The sequence below is a fragment of the Jaculus jaculus genome, chromosome 9 (assembly GCF_020740685.1).
Source record: "Jaculus jaculus isolate mJacJac1 chromosome 9, mJacJac1.mat.Y.cur, whole genome shotgun sequence".
NCBI lineage: Eukaryota > Metazoa > Chordata > Mammalia > Rodentia > Dipodidae > Jaculus > Jaculus jaculus.
The window spans coordinates 1,594,080-1,620,246 of NC_059110.1; the positions used below are offsets into that span (position 1 = coordinate 1,594,080).

The 26,167-nt window shown below is 47.1% G+C and overlaps 1 protein-coding gene and 1 non-coding gene across 3 annotated transcripts in view; one reads left to right on the top strand and one right to left on the bottom strand.

Moving 5' to 3' along the window:
* The window catches only part of Smoc2 (SPARC related modular calcium binding 2), a 137,122-nt gene extending 118,835 nt beyond the window's left edge, over window positions 1–18,287 (bottom strand). For both annotated transcript variants that reach the window (XM_004651076.2, XM_004651075.2), the window contains exon 1: window positions 18,019–18,287. In XM_004651076.2, coding sequence (XP_004651133.2) covers window positions 18,019–18,102 — 84 coding nt within the window. In that variant the 5' untranslated portion in view covers window positions 18,103–18,287. The remainder of the gene's footprint in view (window positions 1–18,018) is intronic.
* LOC123463713 lies at window positions 8,582–8,687 on the top strand. Its single transcript, XR_006639103.1, has one exon. It is a non-coding gene; the product is annotated as a U6 spliceosomal RNA (small nuclear RNA).
* Window positions 18,288–26,167: the final 7,880 nt, after the last annotated feature.

The window sequence follows — 26,167 nt, forward strand, 5'->3', positions numbered from 1 at the left end:
TTCCCAATGTCTCTCGTGTGTGTGTGCATTGGGCATATGCACAGTTACAGTGTATGCATGTGTGCAGAAGACCAGAGGAAAATATCTATCACTTCCCCCTTTCATCCTGGTGATAGTCTGTCTGACTAAATGTGCTACCAGAACAAAGCTTTATTTAATGCAGACTGCACAAAAACATGTTGTTATCAGACTGGTCCTAAACGTGAACCAAAGCACTGGGAAATCCATGCTATAGCTTACTAAAAGACACTGGAAGACTCAACCTCAGGCTATTTCCATCAGAACCCTCAAGTTATTCTACATACTGTTTTGAAGGGATTCTATATAAAGTTCCCAACAAAATTTGACAAGCAGGCTAGAGAGATGGCTTAGTGATTAAGGCGCTTGCCTGCAAAGCCAGAGGACCCAGGTTCAATAACCCAGGACCCATGTAAGCCTGATGCACAAGGTGGAGCATGCATCTGCAAAGTGTTCATTTTCAGGGGCTGAAGGCACTGACACACACACACATTCTCTCTCTCTCTCTCTCTCTCTCTCTTTCTCCTTCTTTATCTCTCTCTCAAATAAATAAAAAAATAAGCTGGGCATGGTGGCACACGCCTTTAATCCCATCACTCAGGAGACAGAGGTAGGAGTATTGCCGTGAGTTTGAGGCCACCCTGAGACAACATAGTGAATTCCAGGTCAGCCTGGACTAGAGTGAGACCCTACCTCGAAAAGCAACATATATATGTATATATATGAATGACTGTGTTTTTCAAAAAAAATATAGAATATAGTTAAAGTAAGTAGACAAGTGATTAACATGGGATTCAATGTGCTGGACACCTTCAAGGAGTGAGATGATTTTATACATTTAGTCACCTTATAGCCCTGAGTCTTGGCATTTCTGCAGACAAGGAGCTGGGTACCCACCACACTGACTCAATGTATGGCCCATCACTCACTGAACAAGCATCTAAATCACAGAAAACCCACAATAAGGCTGGCATTATGATGCATTTTCAATTTAATGAGAAACAATTGCCTATGAACACATTTCCTCTTTGGTAAGTCCTTCATAGGAATATATGTTGAGGCCTTGAGGATCTGAGGCTCACATGGGTCAAGACCAATGTAAAATATGGTCTTAAGTGTGAATTAAATGTGGAGCCGGCAAAGGGATGCAGCAGAATGGTGGTTGGGGGGGAGCCGACCAAAGCTGGCTCTCATGCCTGACTCCCCATTGCTGCCCACTCTCAAATGCCCCCCTAATTAGAGAATGAGTTGCTAAGTCTTCAAATGCTTACATCACTGAGGCCAACAGGAAGTATCCATGCTCTATCTACATGTACCCTGCCCCAACTATCCCTGGGCATAAACAGATATACAGCTAGCTAAGTGCACTTTCTCTACATAATCGTGATTTCAAAAACCCCATAAGAGAGCCCACTTGAGACACTCAGACATGTTGATATTGGGTGGGACAGATGGGCTCAAACTTTTATTCTTCATTCCTGTTATGTTGTTGCATTCTTCTAGAATGTCTCTTGTTCTCCTTAGAAGGACATCTCATCATTCTAAAAGTCTGCTTGGCGGTCAGAACCTGGAAGTTGGGTTTACTTAAACACAGGGGTCTTCACTTTCCTATCCTCAGGAATGCTTGGCCATTTGTAAGTTTGGGGAAATGCTCTTGGATTTCAGTCAATCAGAGTGCACTTATCAACAGGTAGCTTTAAGGGGTCTTAAAACAGTTCAAAATTTCAGCAAGAGACACCATTCAGTCCAGATCTGTGAAGCCAACCACCTCCTGCTATAAAGGAATGCACGTGACTCAGAGACAAGGCCATCAGGGAGGCTGAGATGACCGCAGTGGTGGGTGTGTGTTCCAGCTGCAACCCTGCCCCAGCTCGGCCTCCACTCCAGCTCTAGCTGCAGGCTCGCACAGCCCACGTCTCCCACAGCTGACCCCAGCCTTGCCTCTCACTGACAGAGCGCCCACTGACCTTCTCAGGCGTGACCATTCTGGACTTGTCCTCAGTTGTGTCCTGAGAATCCCCTCCAGATGTTGCAAGGCAGATCCTTTCTATGTTGGGACCCAATGCTTCCTGCCCATGACCCAGATTCCTCTACATGAATCCACTAAGCCCATGACCCAACAGGAATAGGTCCATGAAACACCAGAATGAGCTTCAGGCCCTGTGTGAGTTTCTCACACAACTTTCAGTGCTTGTAACTCTTCCATCTCATCCATAGGTGCTGGGTACTAATCCAACTCTGTGACACTGGTATGTTACTTAATGCAGACATGACTCAATTTCCTCCTATGTAAAATGGGAACAATGAGAGCACCCAGTGGCTGGGTGTGGTTATAAGAGGGAATATAGGCAGTGTGACTAGATGCCAGAAAGTAAAAAAGGCGGGAAAGTCTATACTTGGTAGAAATCAAAGATGACCTGATGTCTTATCTCTTGCTTAGTTCCCTAGACCTGTTTTTCCACAAGTAGCCAAGATGCCTCCTGGGTGGGAGGTCTTTCTAAGAAACATTGTGGTTGGTCAAATTCAGTCCCTGGAACTTGGAGTCAGGACAAGCCTCTTCCTGAGATAGCCCCTGGCCCTAACCAAGCGCTGTCCCTCTGGTTCACCTGACCCAGAAGACAGCCCACCACTCAAAGGTTATAAACACCTTTGCAAGGGAAGGGCAGCCTCTCTGACCACTTGGGAACGTGAAGCTGTGGGTGAGTCTTTCCCTCGGCTGGGCCAGGGCAAGCCCAGGGTTGAGCCAAGGAGAAGGTCCACCTAGTCTCTCTACATACATGGTTTCTTGATCCCCTCCGGCTCCCCATGTTGCAGGAGCTCCTTGAACTTTCTTTGCTCTCTTTTCTTTCCATGGTTTTCCCAGGCCCTCCACAAGGGATCTCTAGCCACATGGGTGCCCTTGCTTGACTCTGTGCTTCCCTCAATAAATATAATAATTTAACAATTATCCTTCTTTGTCTAATTTTTATTCAATTCTTTGATTAAAATTAGAAACGAACCTAAGATTTGGGGTTCAAGGGCTTTCCTGGACCTCGAGCAGCTGGTTACAACTGGATGTACCTGCTACTTAAGGGTGCAAGCTAATAGCAGCTGCTAGTAGGATGTAGCTAGAACATAATTGTTTTGTAAGCAGTCACTATGAGGAGGGCTCAACATATATGTCAAATGGCATAAATATTACCTATTATTACCCAAACTCCAACATTGTCACTTAGCACAAAGTATTTAATTTCCAGAAAATTATTCTGTACAGTACGCTAGTTTCAAAGGTGCTTCTCAAAGTAAGTCAGCTTGTCTTCATTACAAAGTAAGACTGAATGTTATGGTAAGCCTAACCAAGCATCCCCGCTTTTGGCTTCCTTTGCACATAGATCGGGCATTTTGGCCACTTCAGGCAAGGAGCTTTCCTGAAGCTTATGATGTAAAAGGTAGATTTGGAAACCCAAGGCCCCACATGCCCATGAGGTGGGGCTTAGGCAGAGAAAGCCAGCTACATCCCCAGCTGAACCTACCAGACAGTGACATAGTGCTCTCACTGGGGGCCTCTGTTTTTCCGTAAGGAGCTAGGCTCCCTCCTATAGTTATGAGGTAAGATAAACAGTGTCACAAGAGTGGTAATCAAGGACATCCTTCCCATTTTACAACACAGTGAACTAAGGTTTGAATCCAGAACCTACAGCTTCAGCTGCTGTCCCGGTGCCTGAGATTTGACTCAGGCAACAAAACCTTCAACTTGTCCGTGTTGCCTGCTGAGCCCTTGTCCTACCCACTCACACGGAACCAGTGCGAAGTGGAAGGCTTCAACACACTGAGCCCACAGCCTGGCCCTCTTGTGTTAGACCTATAGGCCATGTCGCCATGGCCTCCAGTTTTCCCCAAGAGCTAAATCTTTTGAGCAGAGCACAAGAGACCCATGTCTTCCTTTACTCCTTGTCAGAATACAGCTCACAATGGGGCTCCTGCATCCCTTTTACTGTGAATGGAGGAAACTGGCCACAGGCTGTCAGTCACTCTCACCACAGGCTGTCTCTCTCACTAGGGAGAGAAGGCCAAAGCAGGAATGCAGCAGGCAGTTTCCATAAGAAAAGAAAGAGACAAAACTGCTTGGAAGTACTCCAGAGCTTCTCCTGAGCAATACCTGCTGACCTTCTGTTCCCCGCAGCCAGACTGATTCTTTAAGACTGTCCCCACAGGTGAGGATGCGATATTGGTACCCAGAGAAAGCAAGCCTGACAGGGTGGGTATGAGGCTATACTCTGGCCTTGGCAGAAAATGTTATGTAATCAGTCCTCCTTCACACATGTGATTATAACCCATGGCACTATGTGTTTACAAATGATGGCCCCAAGCCACTCTGTAATCACAAGGTACCCTGTAGGCAAAGAGGACTAAGTAATTGTAGCATGGGTGAACTGCACATAAATGTAGCTTAATCAGTCACTTCACCAGTCATCCCCCAGTGTGATACAAGAGGGCAGTAGGGGTGGGATGGCACCAGGGCCACAGGGGTCACATAGAGCCCATGAGACCACTGCCAAGTGTGTTTTGCCTTATACATGGCAGGGGGAAGAATGTCATCCAGTTGGATTTGCAGTGCCTGCTCGCGCCAACACTCCTTATGATGCCTCCTGGCCTCCTCCAATGCTAGCCACAAGACAGGGCTGTAGGGGGCCTCCGGATACAGAGATCACCCAGGACAGTCTTTGCCACAGCATGACATAAATGATTGCTCTTTTGCATGCATCTACACAGTGTATGCATGCCTGATCCTGGACAGTTATTACAGTCTTGGTTCTTGCATTAGCTTTGTTTTGTCCTCTCGGTTTTTCCTGAGCTCACACCTCCCAGGCAGAAACAAGAAGCCTGAGCCATGAGCTCCGATGGCCACACCAAGTGGCCTCTTTACTGCCCTACTATGCTGTCGGCCTTCTGTTTCTGCATCTGTCTTCTTTAAATTCTCCTGACACTTCACCTAGCAGGACACCCTGAAAGTCACTGCTGGCATCTCCTGTCCCTGGCTCTGCTGTCCCAGAGTATTTAAGACTCTCTTAGAATCATGAGCAGCATCTCCCTGGGTCACCCTCACTGGAGCACTTCGATAACTTGACACTGACCAGGAAACGCATGTGTAAAAACTTGACATGAAAGAGTAACTTTGATCAGCAGTGGTACCAAGAGACATTCATTCCCTCGCCAGGAGACCCTGCTAAGTCCTGAGATATCCAAGGCTCCACAGGGAACAGGCGGAGTCAGGGGGACCCTGCCGCCTGAAACATACGAGCCCCGTCTGGCTGAGGTGAAGTTAGTACCACAGGAAAACCACTGTCTCGGAATGGTCACAGTCACATACCCGCCATCCAACTCCAGCATGCCTCGGCCTCCTCCCCTCCATGTCACACACACCATGTATCCAGAGAGACCATTATGCCCCCACAACCAGGACACTGGTCTATGCCTAGCATTAAGGTTGTTTCCCTTTGAATGATGTGAACAGAACCTGCTCATCAGCTGTGGAGTGACCCAGAATTGTTCAGAGAAGATGAACAGGCCCATATGACACTGGGAATCTGGGATTCCTTCTCATCCTGACCACAGGTCTTACGCAGTAATGACAAATTCCCCTGAGCCCTTGCGTGGCCTGCTCCTCCCGGTCTGACAGACAAATGCACAAAGCAAAGTGACCACTTTTCACAAGGATTCAGCCTCTGACCTCTCCCTCCCTGCCACACTGTTAAGCTGGACACTGTGGACACTGACACCGCAACACAAGGAAGGGCCCCCTTGGGTCCCGGCTGGGATGTCCAACACCAACAGTTTTGAGTCATACACCAGCAATAGTGGTGAAAACTGTATTCTTGGCAATTGTGTGTGTGAGAGAGAGAGAGAGAGAAAGAGAGAGATTGAGAATTGGCATGCCAGGGCCTCTAGCCACTAAAATCTGACTCCAGACATGTGTATCACCTTGTGTGTCTGGCTGATGTGGGTTCTGGGGAGTTGAACCTGGGTTGTTAGGCTTTGCAGGCAAGCACCTTACCCAATGAGTCATCTCTCCAGCCCAGCCTGGAAATTTTTGAACATAGTTTTGACTTGTGAACTTCAAGAGGTAAAGATGTATTGATAGTCTTCAGAAAATGCATGTTAAGGAGGAAGGGCATTGGTATGAATAGTTAAGTAGAGACTGGGGAGAGGGTAGGAAGAAAAGGAGAGAAGGAGGGAGGCAGGCCCAGCCTCTATGAGTGAAATGGAGGGCAACCCCAGTTTGCTCAGCCTGCTAGGACACTCCAGGGTCTTTCCTGTCACCCCTTGTAATTCGTCATTCGGAGTTTTCTCAGAAGAAACACTGACTAGCAGCAAAAACAATGAGTGAGTTCTGAGCCAGCTTCAAGGTTATTTCATCCTTTCATATTTTAAGGAAAACTGATTAACTAAAGCCAAAACCAGCTGCTGTGCTCTGACCATGCTGGGATCAGCAGGAGACACCATCCAGGGTTCTCCCAATCCTGGTGCCACACCATAAGCCTGTCTGCACCCCGGCAACCCTGCTCCCCCACAACCTTCCGGCCTCACTTCACTGCAGCCTCAGGGCTCAAGCATGGAGCCTCCTAAGCCTCTGCTTCCTATCACAGACCAAGGCAGGGCACCATGTGTGTGCTCGCTGCAGGTGATTGGCACACTGGTGACTTTTCACACATGGCATGTGGGAAGTCACAGAGCCCAAGACACAGCTGGGAATAGTTATGATGTTATTTGAAGTTTGGTGGGTTTTCTTTGCCTTTTCTCTATTGCTTAGGATGCACATCAAGAAACTCCCCAAACAAGCTAATCAAACCCTGGGCTGGAAGCAAGCCCCCACCTGCATAGCCTGTGGCCTCCAGCCCCTGGGAGCAGAGGACCCTGCCTGCAGGACCCGCCTCTGACCCCAGCTCGCCAGCAACCATGATGATCAGCCAACAAAACAATGCCACACTCTGGGTGTTCCAGATCCTACCACTAAAAAGTTACAAATTTTGACCCTAAAAAATTTTTAAATTCGTATTTTCAGTTCTATATGAAACAGAAATTCAGAAAACATTTGAATAAGGAAAGATTATTTTTTAAAATTGTGATTAAAACATAAAAATAAAATGGTCAATTAAAGTTTGGCTCTGAGTCAATGTGTTAGTCAGACGTTTTGACACTGTGACAAAATATCTGAGAAAAACAAGTTAGTACAGAAAAGGTTGATGTGTGCACACAGTTTCAGAGGTGTCAGACCACGGTCCCTTGGCTCCATGCTCCTGGTTGGGGGTGGGACCCAGCATTATAGAGCTAAAATAGAACTGCTCACTCCATGGCAGCTAGAAGCAGAAAGGCAGGAAGGGGCCAGGGACAAGGTATATCCCAGGAAGGCATATTCCCAGTGGCCTATTTGCTCAAGCCAGCCCCTTTGGTATGACCTAGCCAACAGATCACTCCATGGTGAAGGTGGAGCCCTCATGATCCAGTCACCTCTCAGCCTCGGGCAGGAGCCTGCAGGGCAGTTTGTGATCCAAAGCTTAGCAGTCCAGCTCTGGGCTAGATCAGTTGTTTTTCTCAAATGCTTCTGCTTCCACAAGCTTGAATGCTCTGACTCTCCATCCTGTCTGAGGGAGTTGGAGGCTGTGTTCACCAGAACTGACTGGAGCCGACTGCAGCTGGGGCCTGGAGGAGCCCAGCTGCGAGGGTGTCAGAACCCAGCTCCAGCAGAGCGAGAGGTCTGAATGGGTGGTGGAGTGGAGCTGGGAGGGAGAGGATGAAAGCGGCATGCACATACAATACACAGCTTGGGGGGCAGAGAAACTGAGGCAGAGAGAGACACCAACATACAGGGAAGGAGAGAAAGGGAGATCCTCCTCCAGGATGACTTTTCAAAACAAAGTCATTGGACAACTTGCAGATACGTCTGACACATCACAAAGAAAGGAGAAAGAAAAAGAAAATAGCAATAGAAAAAGATTGGTGAGAGAAATATGAATGGAAAACATTAATCTTAGCTGCCAGTGAAGAATCAATAGGAGTCTGAGAAAGATATATCCAAAAAGATGCATAAAAACCATATACAACAAGAATGCAGCTAATAAATGTGTCTTAGAAAGAATATATGTGGGCTGGAGAGATGGCTTCATGGTTAAGCGCTTGCCTGTGAAGCCTGAGGACCCTGGTTCAAGGCTCGATTCTCCAGGACCCACGTTAGCCAGATGCACAAGGGGGCACATGCATCTGGAGTTTGGTTTGCAGTGGCTGGAGGCCCTGGCGTGCCCATTCTCTCTATATATCTTCCTCTTTCTCTCTCTCTCTCTGTCGCTCTCAAGTAAAAATAAACAAAAAAAGTTTTTAAAAAAAGAAAAAATATATGTGTTCAGAAAGTACTTAATAAGGATGTGCCTCAGAAGTATTTATCAAGTAAGCACATATCTAATAAGAATTCATCAAGTACAGCTGGATATGTGACTCAGTGACCCTGGGTTCACAAAAAAATGCATTGATAAGAATGAATTATAAAGGGATGTATACAATAAGAATGTATCTAATAAGACTACATCCAGTGCACTTTTCAGAACACATATACTAAAACTGGAACAATACAGAGAAGATTAGCATGGCCCCTGTGCAAGGATGACATGAAAATTTATGAAACATTCCATATTTTTGCCTGTCATGAGCCATGTCTTCTCTATCACATCTGCCAGAGTCCAGGAAGCATTACAGAGGAAGTGGCAGATGAAATAAGAGTGCTAAGCTCCCTGCGATCCTGAGACCCTTCTCCAGGGAGATGGTGGTAGACAGTGAGGAGAATCAGAACTCAGCAAGGCAGGAAATCACATGCTGTTGAGGACTCAAGACTAAAGGAGTCATACACAGTACACCCTCCAAGGCTTAAGGAACATGGCAGAAGACGAAGTGGAAATAAAACATGAGCCGCAGGGTGGGAAGGTATATCTGAGGCATTGCCCCCTCACAGAGGCTGGCTGGTGCTTTCATGATCCCACGGTGACTACCGATAACCACACTGATGCAGGCCCACAGGAATGGGAACAGGGGAGAAGGAATGTAAGAGAATAACAAGATGGGAATATGATCAATATGTAATATGTTCATACAATAAAGTTCTCAATAAAAATGGTCTATATCCAATAAGAACAAGTTCAATAAGTATGTGTATAAAAGCATGTATGTAAGAAAGTTACAAAGGGGAAAGTGCAGGGGGGGTACTACCATGGGATATTTTTTATAATTATGGAAAATGTTAATAAAAATTGTGAAAATAAAAAAAAAGTTGTGAATGGCTAAAAAAACAAGAAAGAAAGTTACTCTTACAAGAGTACAAGGGCATATCTGCAGGGAAATGGAAGCTGTCCACTTACTTTCCCAAAGCAGCTCTATAAAGCGTTTCTGAAGACCTCTTGGACCTCAACAGAAAAGAAACTGAAATCCTGAGCACACACTACTGATTTGTGGCAGCTCCTGTTCTCTACATTTAAATCCATCATAAAAAATGACATGCCTGAAGCCGAGTGTGGTGGCGCTCGCCTTTAATCCCATCACTTGGAATGCAGAGGTAGGAGGATTGCCATGAGTTCAGGCCACCCTGAGACTACATAGTGAATTCCAGGTCAGCCTGAGCTAGAGTGAGACCCTGCCTCAATAAACAAACAAACAAAAAAAAAATGACATGCCTGATAGCATCTATCCTGAAGACCAAAATATGATTTTAATTTAGCAAATAAAGTAAGTTGTCATTGAATAGGTGGATTGTGTCTGCACCAGGTTTTGCAAGTCAGGGGCCCCAGCACAAGCCCAGCCTCCTATTCCCTTCCCCAGTTTTGTTTTGTTTTGTTTTTCTTTTTCTTTCAAAGTTTCACTCTAGCCCAGGCTGACTTGCAGCTCACTCTATAGTCCCAGGCTAGTCTTGAACTCACAGCAGTCCTTCTACCTCTGCCTCCCAAGTGCTGGGATTAAAGACATGCACAACCATGCCAGGCCCAATTTTGCTCTTCTTGAAGCCAAACTGCTACCTCCATAACACAGCACTGCAATCTGATATTTAGGCATGAAAACTGAATTTAGCATGCATACCCCAGACTTCTAAATAAAGTCACTGGACGCACCAAATAAAAATGTCCCTGTCCGTTTTTTTAATTCCCTCATTTGGGATTTTTGTGCCATGAGTCAAGTCTCTAACACTGGGATACTGAGCTCATGCTAAGCAGCAGAGCCCAGGATTAACTCTGTCGTCCAGGTAGCTCAAGCAGGGCTGCCTGTGGGAACTGCAAGCCCACTGTAAGACCCCTCCCCTGAAAAACAGAGCTGGCCATCCACGAGTGCCCTCCTGTGGTGGCTGCCAGGGACGCAGGATGCAGCGCCTCCCAATAAGGAAGAGCTGCTTGGCTCTGCAGAGTGATTGCACCTGGATGTCTCAAGGAGGGTGTAAAAGGCAGGAGAGGAGCCAAGAGTACAGAAAAGGAGCTCATGGCTCCACCTGGATCATGTCTCTGAATAGAAAGTAATATTGACTCTGGCAACTACAGGCAGAGGATAAATCAGTTAAGAATAAAGGCTTGATTGGCACAACTCGTATCTGTGTATCCGCTCAAGAAAGAACTTGAGCGTGTGTGTTCAGGTCAGAGCGAGAGCTTGCTTTCCTCACCCTCGGGGGCTTTCAAAGCTCTAAGCCGCACACATCCAGCGCATATATTTATAGCTGCCTGGCAGAGATGTGTTGAGGGCAAGTGAGATAATATCTGTAAGAGTACAGAAAACTGGCCTCATCACATGGTGGAGAGAAAAGTACTGAGCACAGAAACAGTTTGTTTTCACAGGCATTTTAATCCTGTGCATGAGAGGCAGCCATGCTGTGAGTCAGAAGGATGTGTGCATGTCCAGAACATCTGTGCATGAGGAAACCTGGGGCAGAAGCCCGTGCTGGTAGAGAGCCAAAGCTGGCCACCTAGCGCCAGTCACCCACCTGCAGTGAAGTCAGCAGCTGCCTGTCCTTGGGGGCTCAGTTTAACATTTTATCAATGACCATTGTGAAATGACTGCTGGGAGCTCTGGGGCTCCAACCTCTTCAAGTCCCCTGAGGCTTTTTCCAGGAACAGGAAATACACAGCAATTGGAAATCACCTGAGTCTCACCTGCAGGGAGTGCGTCCTAGGCAGACCCACCCCACGGTCCTAAAGCCAACTCTTCTGCAGGAAGAAACAAGAACTCTTGAGACTCGTGTACCCACCAAGAGTTATTTCCAAACCGAAATCATAAAACCCAAGTGCAAATGTACTATCACCTCGGAGTCAAAAACTTAACAACAAAAACTCAACTAAGGGTGCTAGTTTAACAGAACCTCAAACTGGGGCAGTTGGAAAATGTTAGCCAACCAAACTAGTATCATGCTCAAGGTCATGTTCTGTTAGTCACAACTGATTTTGACACACTGGCCTGGTATGGAGGGTCCCATGCTTTAAAGGGATGGATCCTAAGCTCCGGTCAGAGCATACAGAGAACTAGCTGGGCCCTCATACCCTGGTGACTTCTTTGGGTGGGGAACTGGGGAGCACTTTCATTCCACAAGTACATCCCACACCACAGTATCAGACTTCATGCAACACAGGCAAAGCTCTCCAGCTCTGGGGACAGACACTAACCCTCAGAAGGTAGGGTGGCGACAGGGGCAGTGGCCTGTGGGGCCCTAGGATGTCTCTTCAACACTTGGGTGAGTAGCTTTAGAAAGCACATGGTGTCACTTTTGGCTGATGTGCGAACAGGCAACGTTTTGAACAGGGCACGTCCCAGCCTGCACTGCCACCAGTGTCCCAGAGGGCACTACTTCTGTGGCGTCTTCCACAGAGGGCCCATGGAGGGGCCTCTGTCATACTTGTCACAGCGAGAGCAGGGCAGAGGGCTGTGTGAGCCCTCCCTTCAGTGTTTGGAATGGTGTGTGTCCTTGCTGTATTGGCAGTGGACCCTGGCTTCACCTGTCCGGAAAAGAGGCCAGCATCCGCATGCTCCGTTGGCAGCACTGTGGGGCTTAGCCTTCCCCGGCTCCCTCTGCTCCCTCCTGCCTCTTCCCTCACTTTCCTTTTCCTGTCTCTTTTTTCCGTCTTGTTTTCACAGTTCTTCTGAGACAAGCACATCTAAAGGGAAGTGCAGGGAGTATGTAGCCTAGGACGTGCAGTCCCTTCAGAAGGCACACTGTCCCTGCCAGAGCTACAAGAGCACATTCTGGCTTCCCTGATGGTGCCATTTCCCTGAGAAGACCATGACAATCCCCTAAAGGCAGCCCCATTGCCGCTTCCAGGGAATGCCTTGCCTGTTCAGGGAGCTGCCTGGAGTCCAACCCCCAACAGAAAGCAGGACATGAAGGTCTCGTTTTCAAATGCTAATTTTAAAAATTGATTTTAATCATACTTCAGAAAAAGTTTAATTACAAACACTTATATTCTATATATGGAATGAACTAATTGATAACCAAAAATAAATTATCACACAAAATTCTGCTGTTATTTTTATTCACATTTGTGGAATTTTTAAAATTATAAATCTAAGTGGGATATCCTTCATTGTTCTGAAATTTTCATTTCATATTTAAAAGTGTTTCTTATCAGTAGAGGTGGCTATGTTCTGTAAACCTATTTTACTCTATTATTCTGCTGTCTACTGCAAGCAAAGACACTGAAGTGAATGCAGTGAAGGGAGGCACGCCTGTGCTCAGGCCCTGTCATAAGTCAAAATGACATGTCATTCTCCATGTTACGGGAAAGCGTATAGAAAGCAAAGGGCACACATGTGAGCAGGATGCATGTGGGGGAAAATGAATCTACAAAGAATCCCCTGGGACCACAACAGTAGACAGACACTGCAAGAGAAAGCCAAGCTTGGGTTCATTTCCCCTGGATGAGCTACAGGAGCAGCTCAGAGAAAAAGACGATGGCAGTAGTGCCAGTGGGGAGAAGCTGGTAAGAGGGGAAATCGAGGGCAGCCACATATCACTGAGGTGGGAGGAGAGAGAAGACTATGACCAGGACAAGAAGAAGGAAAGAAAGCAATGAGGTGATTAAAGATCAAAGAGCCAGGCTCATTGTAAGTAAGCCACACTGTGTCGTACACAATAAAAATCTGAGTATAGGGTTGGAAAGATGGTTCAGTGGTTCAGGTGCTTGCTTGCAAGGCCTGACAGTGCAGGGTTTAATTCTCTAGAACCCACCTAAAGCTAGGTGCACAAAGTGGCACATGCACCTGGAGTTCGTCTGCAGGGATCAGAGACCCTGACATGCCCATTCTCCCTCTCTCTCTCTCTCTCTCTCTCTCTCTCTCTCTCTCTCTCTCTCTCTTTGCAAATACATAATTTAAAAAAAAAACTGAATATCAATGTGGCTTATCAGTGGGAAGTTATTTTGAAATAGTATTTAAAAACCTAAATTTAGCCAGATACTATAGTACATAATTTCCATTCATAATTCCTTTTTTTAATCCTAAAATAAGCAAGCATTAACTTAGTAAGTTGGCATTTTACCTGGTGCTGTTTATTTGTGTTTCATTCTAATATTTGTTTTTTGGTTTTGCAGCCTGGCACCAGAAAACCACAAAGGAATATCTGTGTGTTTCACTTTGGAGTAATTCGGTTTCAGTTAGATGAAATTAGGGTTCAACAAAATGCAAAGTTCATAGACTGAAACTTTCCCTCATGTGGACTATAGTCTAATTTGTGATTCAAAATCTAGAGATACAATGGCTAATGGTGGGACCCTGCCCCATTACCCAGCACATCTACTGAGGAGACAGAAATAACCATTTGTGTCTCCTAAAGATGAACTAAAGCAATGGAGAAGTCCTCCCTTGAACTTTCTTCCCTAGATTCAAGGGGTTCATAGAATCTCATCTCTGGGAGCTTGCATTTGTATGTGTGGAACCATATGTATCCCCCCCACCCCCCGCCGCAGCCCTGGGCCCAGTCAGTCCCTATCCCCCAGCCCTAGCTGTCACAAAGACAAATGTGCTACAGAGCTCCACAGACACCTGTCTAGCCTGGATTCTGGCAACCTTCACACACCCAGACTGGCCCAGTGCAGGGCCTGTTAGGCTTCAGGTGCACAGTGTCCATCCTCATCTGAATTTCAAATCAAAATTAAAGTGACTCAAGCATTTTGAGTTTTAGGCCTCATATAAATGGATTTCTAAATGGAAAAGTTTCTGTTGTGCTTAGTTCGCATCTCTTTTGCACTTTCCTCATCCATATCCTCTGGAGCATGAAGCAGTCTTCCCAGTTATCAAGTGTGCTCAAAGCATGCCAGTGGAAGAGCCCAGGGAAGGGAAGGGCTGTTCCCTCGAGGCTCTAAGTGAGGACAGCATCAGAGCAGCATGGCTTGGACATTCGATTCTGTCACCACTTAGGTGCAAAAGGGCACTTTGGGTTTTGATGTTTCAAGACAATCAGTAATGGGACCTTTCATAGACTGATTGTCAATGGCATTCTCTGAATCTACATGTGGCAAATTGTCCCCACATGCCCTCACTTCTCCTTCAATAACCCAAATCGAAGAGTGCTGAGCACGTGGCAGAATGCCCATTGCTGATTGAGAATAACACCATTGTCTGAGACCCAGCCAGAAGGGCACACAAAGCAAAAACAAATGGTGGGAAATCAGTGTCAGCTCTGTTCATGCACGCTTCCTCTCCCAGCCCAGTGAGGCACCTCTGCACGCCTGGCCAGATTTGGGAGCTGGTAGCTGCAGCTGCACATGGGCATCCTCCAAAGTGTGCAGTCAGAAAAGGCTGGGTGAGAAAGGATGGTGATGTTCACAATGGTGACACAGGAGTAATTCACAGGTCTCCCTCACAAGGGAGAAAAAAATTCACAGGTCAAATTTGGAAGCATCTAGAACAACTTACTTCCTAGGGCCCTCACAAAAGTCCTGCAAGCTTCAGGGTCCTCATCTCTGGACATGGCACAGGAGTTCTGGTGGTGAGTTCTTGAACGTGAACCTGGGAGAGTATCCCAAGAGCATCCCTGAGTATCCCTGAGGAGGTGACAACTACACTCCGTGTCCTGCCATGAGCCATGTGAATGGGCCAGTTGGTTCTGATTCCAAAAGTCCTCAGAAAAGGGTCCCATTGTTTCTAAAGGACATATACATGCAGTTCCTTGTTTGGCCTGATAACATTCATAGAACTAGGCCTAGTGAAAGTGGAATGATTACAGTCATGTCTGGTTCTACAGAGCATAATCTTGCGATCCAAAGGGCCTGTGCTGGAAATTAACTCCTTGTCTCAGTCACTAGTAGAAAATAAAACAGTGGACATGGCCTAGCCTTGCCATATGTCTGCTTCTTCTAGGAGGAAACTGATGTGTATCCATGTTAGGGAATACCAGACAGTCTTCAGAAGGCCTTCTCCTGAAAAGACATACCACAGGCTGAGACGTAGCCAGGAGATCATGTGAAGCCACTCAGGGATCCAAGGAGATGCAAAGGTCCTATGTGCCATCTCTAGAGAATGGTTTGTGGGGAAAAATTAAGTGCCATACAACCCGGATTCCTATGGTTGTGCCAGTAGTCTGATTTCTAGGGCAGTGCTGTCCTCACAGACACAGTACATTCATCTCGGGGAGAAGAGATCCATGCACCTCCCTCCGAACCCAGGTATGGCAAGCTTCAAGCCCAAGAAGAGACAGAGGAGTTTATCTTTCTCCAGAAGACATGGATGTGACAAGAGAGATTGCTTTTCTCATTTTCCTGGGCAGCTTCACATGACTTGCCTCAACTAAGATTACACATATACAGACCCTGAGCCCAGAGGTCTGCTCAATAAAGCTAACATTTAAACACTTTAATGGTCCCACAGTTTGCAATCTAATAGTTATATGGACCAATGGTATAAGGTGAATTGCAGAATGAACTAGATGCATTAACACCTAATCTTCAGCCCTCAGGACATGCTAACTAGATATCATTCATTATGACCATCATACAGATAAGACTGAAGATCAAGGGAATTAAGTCACTTGCCTGAGGTCACACAAGCACTAAGACATGAGCTGGGATGCCCACACATTCCAAGGACTACCACCTCTATGCTGTACTGAAGGCAAAATGTGAGCCTTATAAGAGGAGGCCATTCTTTGGGTAAAGCCTCAGGAAGCAGTGACCTTTCCAAAAACCAGAAAGTTTTTTTGAAAAGAGATTAGCACCGCAGAAAAATTCAGAACATCTAACATTTCCCAGTAACCAACCAGTAACATTTCAATTGTATCTTGAGCGCTTTCTCATCCAACCTCAGTCTTAATTTTCTTGATGGGGCAAAAGGTCAGAGGAATCACATCAAATATTTTATAATTTTAAATATTTCTTCTAGATGCAAAATAAATGCAGCACTTTACGTGCAACTGTGAGTTGAAGACAAATTATTTGGGGGGAGTGGCGTCAATGGGACGCTTTCTGCGTGGTATAAGACCAGCCCCCAGGCCCTCAATGCAACTAGCCCCCTGAATACCAGGAAACTCCAAGAATGGCAAAGAGAGGCAAAGGATGAGAGGTGGGGTAGAGAAAACCTGCTAACTTTAAGCTGTTCTGATTTCTGACCAGCCAGCCTTCAGCCCTACACACCCAGAGCAGCAGGGGAAAAACAGGCTACTTGCACTTTTAGAAAATCTCTAGTAACTGCCAGTCATGGTTCCTTAGTGCTCTGGGAGAAAATGCTGGTATCTCACTTTGAAAACTGGCCTCCGTTTCCTTGTTGCTATTAGTGTGTTTGGAGTGTGTGCGTACAAGGTCAGTTTACTTGTCTGTGCGTCTGTCCACACATGTACGTAGGAGCTCCTTTGGGCCCCTGCTGAGGAGGGGAAAGTTCTTCAAGATTGAGTGTGTGGGAACTCCCTCCAGCTTCTAGCTATGGTTCTAATCTACCAGTCATTCGTGAGATACAAGGCAGGGACCTGGGACTGCCCCAAAAGAATTTTAGGTATGAACAATGAACTCGCTCAGTCCTCCCCCCACCCCCCGCACTGCTGACAAGAAAGAAAGAAAAAGCAAAGAGTCCGCAGGCCGGCTTCACTGTTACTGAAGAGCCTGGGGCATGGCAAGCTCTCCTCCAAGGAGAACTCCTCCTTCTCCCAGGTCCCTGGCCACCGCCAAGCTCCTCTCCACAGGGACCTTCCCGCCACCTTCGTGTTTTCTCAAGCACTTGCTCAAAAACACATTTAAGTGGAATGTTTTCGTTTCTGCAGATTGCATTAATTACGGGTTCGCGAGCACTGCGGGCGCACGAGGTCTGCCCGCTGGACCCTGCAGACAGCAGCCTTGGCAGTGTGGCCGCGGTCGGTGGGTCTGTGGGTTTCTGCCCGAGGCGGGTGCGCTCAGCCCCTAGGCACAGCTCTGGCACCTCGCGCGCCTCGGCGCAGCCCGAGCTGTAGCTGGGAGGGAAAGGCAGCGCGGTCATCGCGGTGCCCATGTGCTCGGGGCGCGCGGCCTCCAGCGCCCCGTGGACACGCCTGGCCCCGGCCAGGGCTCCCTTCCTCCAGGACCCATCGCTGCTGAGGGAGGGAGTTCTCATTGATTCTCCATGATCAGGTCTCTTCAGCGAGAGAAGGACGGTCTCTAGTTCTGTGCCATCTTCTCCTTCATCTGCTCAACCAAGGGCGATTGGGGGAGACTTGCCACGAGTGGAACCCACGGCCTATGTGGCACCTTTACCCAACGAGCGGCTGTGGGCTCCCTGTTGAGAACGTCGCGCGCCATGGCCCACGCCCGGGCCCTATAGGAGCAGGTGGGTCCCAGGCTCCCTGAACTCCCTCTGGGATGGTCACCGGGTTTGTGCGTCCAGGATCCTTGTCGCTTCGGGTGAGGGTGGGTGACGCGTTAGTCGCCCTCACATGCCCCCAGCTCTCACGCATTCAGGACTGGTCTAGGACTCCGACAAACAGACAGCCCCGGCCCACCCGCCAGGTCCCCGCGAGCCACCTGCCTGTGCGGGACCCCAGCGGGGACTTACCGTGAGCGCGGAGAACTTCTGCGCGGGCGCCGGGTGCAGCAGCGCGGCGAGGAGCGGCAGCCAGCACAGGCGCGGCAGCAGCATGGTGAGCGTGGCGAGCGAGCGAGAGGGCGGGAGAGAGAGAGGAGACAGAGCGAGAGCGAGGAGAGGGAGAGCGAGAGCGAGCGTAGCCCCGCGCCCTGGCCGGAGGAGAGCCGGTGCGCAATCGAGCGAGCGAGGGGTGGCCACCGGGGCTGGCTGCTCCAGGTCCCACGGCTCCTCCGCGTCCTCTGTGGCTCCCCCAGCCGCTGTCAAATACCCGGAGCTTCCCGGATCCTCCCCTCGCCCGCCTCCCTGCCCGCCCTCCTCCTCCTCGCGCCCGCCCTCCGCCCCACCTCGCCCCACGCCCGCCCTTGCGTCCGCGCGCGCGGGGCTGCAGGACGGGGTGGCCGGGCCCGCCCGGGGCGCGCTCTGCACCAACGCACGCGCTTGCACGCTTTTCACTCACGCCTTGAGATAAAGGTTTGGAGTGAAGCTCCGTGGGTGTCCTCACACCTCATGCAGACCCAGAACACAACTCTGCGAGGTTCCACTGTACCCCTGGCACGAGAAGTCCAGCAGGGCCCCTGAGAGCCCCCCACAGCTTGGCATCTTCCTGCAGATGAAACAAATGAAATCTCCCCGGGTCTAGACACGCAGATCCAGATCCGGGATGCGCCTGACTCCCTTCCTCTGTGGGAAGGTCACAGGGGAGCGAGGCCCTTCAGGTCAGGCAACAAAACCTACAACGTTGCTGAGACAGGTCAGCATTGGCTGGTAGCTTCATAGGAAAAGGCCCTAATTCCGCTGCGCTCAGAAAGCCAACAGGGAAAACTTCAAGAACAATGAATAGATTGACTTGTCAGCAACACCCCCCCCCACACACACACACACCCCAGAGAGCAGAACAAAATCCACCTCTCACTTTTCTCTCGTGTCTGGTCGGCTCCATGTGCTGCGCAGCCGAATGAGAGCTTCGAGACTGGCCTAGAGGGGCCACCCTACCCTAGCCCAGCCAATCCTGCCTGGGTGGGGGGTACACCCCCTGTTCTCACGAGAGGAACAGCCTCTGGCTATGGAAAGATGGAGAGGAGAAGTCTCTTGGAGAGGTGGGGCTACTCTGAGAAGCCCACATCAAAGTCTGATCATCAAAACTCTTCAGGGATCTTGGTCCAGAGAGATGGGTGAACAGGCAACTGCGAATGAGTAAAAAAATATAATTTATCTGGGAACTTAAGTAAAAGTTAAAGTCAAGGGCTAGGGAAATAGCTTAGCGGTTAAGGTGTTTGCCTGCAAAGCCTAAGGACTCGGGTTTGATTCCCCAGGACCCACGTTAGCCAGATGCATAAGGGAGCCCATGTGTTTGGAGTTGGTTTGCAGGAACTGGAGGCCCTAGCACATCCATTCTCTCTTTCTCTGCCTGTCTCTCTCAAATAAATAAATAAAATACTTAAAAAATTAAAGTCATGGGCTGGAGAGATGGCTTAGCGGTTAAGCACTTGCCTATGAAGCCTAAGGACCCCAGTTGGAGGCTCGGTTCCCCAGGTCCCACATTAGCCAGATGCACAAGGGGGCGCACGCGTCTGGAGTTCGTTTGCAGAGGCTGGAAGCCCTGGCGCGCCCATTCTCTCTCTGTCCCTCTATCTGTCTTTCTCTCTGAGTCTGTCGCTTTCAAATAAATAAATAAAAATTAAAAAAAAATAAATTAAATAAATTAAATAAAATAAAAAATTTTAAAAATTAAAGTCAATGTGAAATAAAAATGTCTTCTTCTAAGACTATTTGAAGGAAAAATGCACATTCAAAGTTGAAATATGTCCTTTAGAAACATTTACTAGTAACATTTTTCCTCCACTGTGGGCAGTGCAAATCGTTAGGTGAAATAGCTGACATTGGGTGCTTTTTTCAGAGACTCACAAGACTGAACACAGTTTCATTTACCCGCCCTCTCCAACTGTGCCTGTCAAGCAAGGAGTTGGCTTCACTTCCTCCCATCTTACAGATGAACCAAAAAAAACGAAGCCAGGGGCCCTCACCGATCACCTCCACCACAAAACCAGGAGCAGAATCCAGATGTCTAAACTCAAGATCCTGGCAAACCTCCTTCTCTTCCCCTGGAGATCTGGATGGCAGAAGAAAACTCCTCAGCCCTCCCTGCCTGGAATCCAAGAAGGACTCACTACATCTTTCATGTGTCCTCTGGGATTCCAGAAAAATCAATGTAACATGCTTTTCCAAAACAATGACAGATGAGAGACCCTCATGTGAACTGAGAAGACCAAATTTCACTTTTTCTAAGATCCTAGAAGTGCAGTTTGGAAAGATAACCTGTTTCCATTCTGTGGAGCAACTGGGACATTTGTTAAATCCCAGATGGTTATGGGTGTCAATCACTTTGCTGAAAGTTAAGAGAGGAAGTAGTCAGCTCCTGCTTTCTAGATGTCCCACGGGACAGAAAAATATCCCTTTCTCCTAGAAATTTCTTTCACTTTAAATTGACTGGGACAGGCCCACCCTTGGACCCTGAACTTACATTACTATGCCTCGTGGACCCTGAACTGACATCATTATCGTTGGCAAACATTATAATGAAGAAGAGCAACTGGATGAAACACCAAGAACTCTGGCTGTTTCTCAGCTGATTTCCCCCCTTCTGCTTTGAGTCTAAGTTGCTTTTCTATTTATTTTCCCGTGCTTAAACTGCAAAGTGGTTTTACTCTTTATAGACATCATACACCTTAATTATCACTTCTGACTTATCTGTATTTAGCCAGAAAAAAAAAAGTCAGCCATTTTCCCACCTCAACATGCAAAACACAAGTCAGATGTCCTTCTCTTGTTCAGTGACTTCCAAAGATGCCCTCAGCTGTCCTTTTGTTCATTGAGACTGAGTGAACAAGCTGACAAGCAAGCCCTTCAGGCACCTGCCAGCCACTCAGTTCAGGATTTTCTCCAAGTTTCTACTTAATCTTAATAAATTTACACAGTTCACATGGGCTCCTTCAGATACATGCTCCATAGCTGTCCCTTTATACTATCTCCCCTGCTGGGCAAGAAGGGGTCAGCTTCCAGGATTTCTAATATCTCCATTCTCTTCCTGGACTGCCCCTTCAATGGTGGCCACTTCCTTTAGCATGTTCCCCTCAGTCCCTAGGTAGCCTATGGTCCACATCCATCTCAGGCTTTTCCCTGAAGGCTGTCATTCCAGAGTTCTGCCTGCCAGGGAAAGTGAGCAGTTGTGGACGGCAATGACTGTGACTGGAAGAGATTGGGAAGACTGTCCTGTTTGTGCCAGCTGGACAGCACCACAGGACATTGTGGACAGGGCTGCTATGTTGACTGGAGACAAGAGAGCTGGGCATCTGACTCCTGGCCCAAGTAGGGGCCACTGCTCCACTTTGTGTCTGTACCAAGTAGAGCTTGGATCCATCTGTGTGTTCAATTATGTAAACAAGTCCCCTCTTCCTTCACATGACATATTTCATGTCAACACTTTCCAGAACTTTTATGGAAATACTTCATGACCAATTGGAATGTGCTGGCTGTTTTATACACATTAGCTAAGTCCTTCCCACAGGGACTCTGAAAAGGAGCATTTTACAGATGGTGATAATAAACCCAGGAGCTCACAGAACCAGCCCAGATCCATACCACAGGCAGTGGGGGGGGGGGGCGCAGATTGGGAGCAGATCGTAACCCATTTTCACCTCAGGCAAGGTCTTCTCACACCCATTCCCAAAGAGCCTGTGAACCTTGCTGAGGGAAGGAGCAGGCCACAGTAGAGCCTGATCTTCAGGTAACCTAATCTTAAGCTTTTGACCACATAAACTCCTTTGAGGTATGATGGAAACTATGGCCCATTTCGCCCAAATAATACATGTGCACCTGAGCACAGACATGCTCATTCACTGACTCACTCTTCTTCATATCATGACCTATTAGCCAACAAATAGAAACCCCTTTTCAGTTATTTTGGATTTATGGACAATCCTTCAGCCCTGGTGCGGTGTTTCCAAAGAACACTGCATCTCAGAACAACACATATAGAAGTTCCATGTTTCCTACAACTCTGATGGCATCTGCCAGTGCCTCCAAAGGGACACAGAACTGGGGAGGTGAAGATTTAGTCAACTTAAATAACTGTGAAGGCTAATCTCAATTGTCAACTTGTTTGGATCTAGAATCACTTAGGAGAATCACTGGGCATGTTTGTGAGGGATTTTCTAGATTAGACTAATTGAGGTTAGAAGACCTTCCTTAACTGTGGGCAGCACTATGCCATTGGCTAGTGTCCTGGATCGTATAAAAAAAGAAAGAGGAGAAGAAAGAAATGAGAGAGAGAGAGAGAGAGAGAGAGAGAAAGGAGGGGGAGGGAATGAAGGAGGGAGGGAGGAAAGAAGGAAAGAGGGAAGGAAGGAAGCTGAGCAACAGCATTCATTGCTCTCTGCTTCCTGACTGTAGATTCTATTTGATGAGCTGCCTCCTGCCTTTGCCTCTAAGCCTTTCCCTCCATGGTAGATACTATATCCCCCTGGGAGTGCAAGATGAAACACACTGTCTCTTCTGCAAACAGCTGGTCAGGCAGTTGGTCACAGTAATGAGAACAATGAGAAGAGTAACAATAACAAATCTTCCTGGATAGTCAAAATTTGCTGTAACAACTGCTATCCATCAACCAGGCTCCCTGAGAGGCCCTTGCCACAAGAACCAGAAGGCACTTTGGTCTTTCTACCCCTGAAACACTCTTCATTAGTGTGTGAAACTCACAGACTGCATCAGTCGCAGAGTCGTTAAAGTTCACCAACACCAACACAGTTATAAGAGATAGGTATAGGTGTATTGGTGGAAATCAAATGAGAACCAAGTGAAGCCACATTCCTCCAAACTCACCTAGCCTAGATGGCCTTAGCATGGGCCCTCTTGTCAACCCAACACAGAAGTCTCTTTCCTTTTATTAAAGACATTTTTATTTAATTATTTGAGATTGAGAGAGATGGGGAGAGACAGAAAGGCAGATAGAGAGAAAGAGAATGGGAACATCAGGGCCTCCAAACAGTGCAAACGAACTCCAGATGCATGTTTCACCTTGTGCATCTGGTTTACATGGGTTCTGGGGAATCAAGCCAGGATACTTTAGTCTTGCAGACAAGCACCTTAACCACTAAGCAATCTCTCTATCCCTCTCTCCTTTTTTCACAGAAGACCTCCTTTGGGGGAGAAAAAAAATGTCTTGAAATGGTAAGAGAACTACAGCTTGCCAGGAATCCTCTGGGCACACAGATACCATATAAATGGACAGAAATGAGTGTAAGAGAATACTCTAACAAAGAAAACTCTCATTACCCCACTCCTCCCAGATCTTTCCTAACCCAACATGCAGTGAGATGGAATTCCATTCACCCTCCAGGGTACCACCTCCCCGTTCTATGCTGAATATTAAGGCGCATCACACAAAGAGAAGGATTTTTAGGTAATTCAGACAAAAATGTTATGCCTGAGCCACCGGGCAATAGGAACTATCAGGTGAGAAGTGATTCTCTACTATGCACCATGCTGGAGCACATCAACCATACCTTTTGGCCAGAAGCTCTCACTGCCTTCAGCTGAGGAAGTTGTGATCTACTAGATCCTAATTAGTGTTGTCTCCAATCTCAGCAAGCCTGTAATGAAACAGTACCTAAGGAGGAGGTTTAGTTACTTGATTTGAGGATCATTCTATTGCTAGTTCTGTATGCCCAAAGGAAACCAGATGTGCTTCTTAAGTCCTATAAGGCAAGCTAGTCACATGAGCCCTTGGGGCCATACAGATCATAGGCGGCAGTTTCACGAAAGGGAGAGGCTTTGCCCTGTGTCCTTGGCTCGCAGAGTGGGAGGGAGGGGAAAGCTGTGTCCAATCTGGCATCATAAGTACTTTTGTACTGAGAGTATCTGGAGAGGCACAGGCAAGTGGGACCTGCCATGGCTGGAGGCACCAGCAGATGCAGGTGGAAGGTGGCAGCACCTGTCTGACTTCTGTGGCTCCACTCTCCTCAGTAAGTCTCCAGTTTATTCAAATGCGCAGCCCTGCTTTCTCGATATCCCAAGAAATTACTCACTTGTTGACAAGTGTAGCATCTTTAGTACATGCTTTTCTTTTTATTTATTTTTTTATTGACAACTTCCGTGAGTATAAACAATATCCCATAGTAATTCCCTCCCTCCCCCTACTTTCCCCTTTGCAACCACACTCTCCATCATATCCCCTCCCCCCTCAATCAGTTTCTCTTTTCTTTTGATGTCATGATCTTTGCCTCCTAGTATGCTGGTCTTGTGTAGGCAGTGTTAGGCACAGTGAGGTCATAGATACCCAGGTCATTTTGTGTCTGGAGGAACACAATGTAAGGGATCCTCCCCTTCCTTTGGTTCTTACATTCTTTTTGTCACCTCTTCCTCAATGGGCCTTGAGCCTTGCAAGTTATGATACAGATATTTCAGTATTGAACACTCTTCTGTCACTTCCTCTCAGCACCACTGTGCCTTCTGAGACATCCCAAGGTCACTGCCGTCTGAAAAGAGAAGATTCTCTAACCACATATGAGAGTAGCATTAATATATGAGAATGAACATTAAGAAAAGTGCTTACTGGGCAGTTTGGTGAGCATAGTGTGTGTGTGTGTGTGTGTGTGTGTGTGTGTGTGTGTGTGTGTATATTTTTTTTCCAGAAAGCAGCAGACATCACACCCCTAGGGCTCATGACTACTCCTGTTGTAGGTTTTCAGTATCAGGGATATATTCCCTCCCATGGAGTGGGCCTCCAGTCCAATTACAGGGTGGTCAGTTTCCCCCATAACATACATGCCACTATTGCACCTGTTGGTTCAATTGGCCTGACTGGGCAAATATAAGGCTTGCAGTGTCCACTGTTGAGTATCTTCACTGGTAATTTCTCTCTCTCTCCCATTGGACTGTGTACAGCATGGCTTTTTCCAGCTTTCTGTCAGCTGGCCTACATGGAGGAGGTTTGCAGCTCAGCTCCAGCAGGATTTTCTCTATATCCCGAGCATTTATTGACTTGTTGACAAGCATAGCATCTTTAGTACTTTCTTCAACAGCCTTGCCAATTCTAACCCTCATCTCTATAACACCCTAAACATAATGAGCTGGGCACTTCAGTTTCTCATGGCATTGAGTTGCTGTGTTGAAGTCTGAATTTCCATGGAATGTGTCTGGACTTTCTAGGAAAAGATACAGTTGTGACTATCAAACTACATCTTATCAGAGGGATGCATCAACTTGCTGTCTAGCCAGGGCAGCTGGGCTTGTGCCCGGTCCCTGAGCTTCAGCTGTACCTCTAATGGAATACTGGTCAGCTAAGAAACATGGTTGAAGTTAATTAGCCAAGAGAGTTATTGAATATTAATAATTAGGATTGTTAAAAGTAATTCTAAGCCTTGTACACATTTTTAAGACTTTTAAACTTTAAGAATTTTGAGCCCAGGATGATGGCACACACCTTGAATCACAACGCTTAGGAGGCAGAGGTAGGAGGATCACCTTGAATTCTAGGCCACCCTGAGACTACATAGTGAATTCCAGGTTCTTCCTGGGTGAGAAAGAAAACCTATGTTGCAAAGAAAAAGAAGGAAAGAAAGCAAACAGTATTTGGGGCTATGGAGATGGCTTCATAGTTAAAAGCACTTACTGTACTGCATGAGCCAGACAACAGGGTTCAGATCCCCAGAGCTCTTGTAATGCAGGATGCAAGTGGCACACCTGTCCATAACCCCAAAGGACTTATGGCAATGGAAGGAGGGTTGGGAGAATCCAGAAAATCCCAGGCCAGGCAGATCTGGCATCCATAGTGCCAAACAATGAGAGAGACCTAACTCAAACAAGATGGAAGGGGAGGACACAGACCCCAAGGCTGTTTTCTGACCTCCACAATACATGCACTGTGCTACACGTGCACCAATACACACACAAAGAATTTTCAAGGTGCTTTGTGGATCTTTAGAATTTTTTAACATTTATTATTTATTTTCTAGCTAGAAACTATTGAAATTTGCACATCATCAAGAGAAAATAATAATATATACTTGTAATTAACTTAGAAAAATACTTTCTAACAAGTAGTTATTAGGGTTACCTTTGC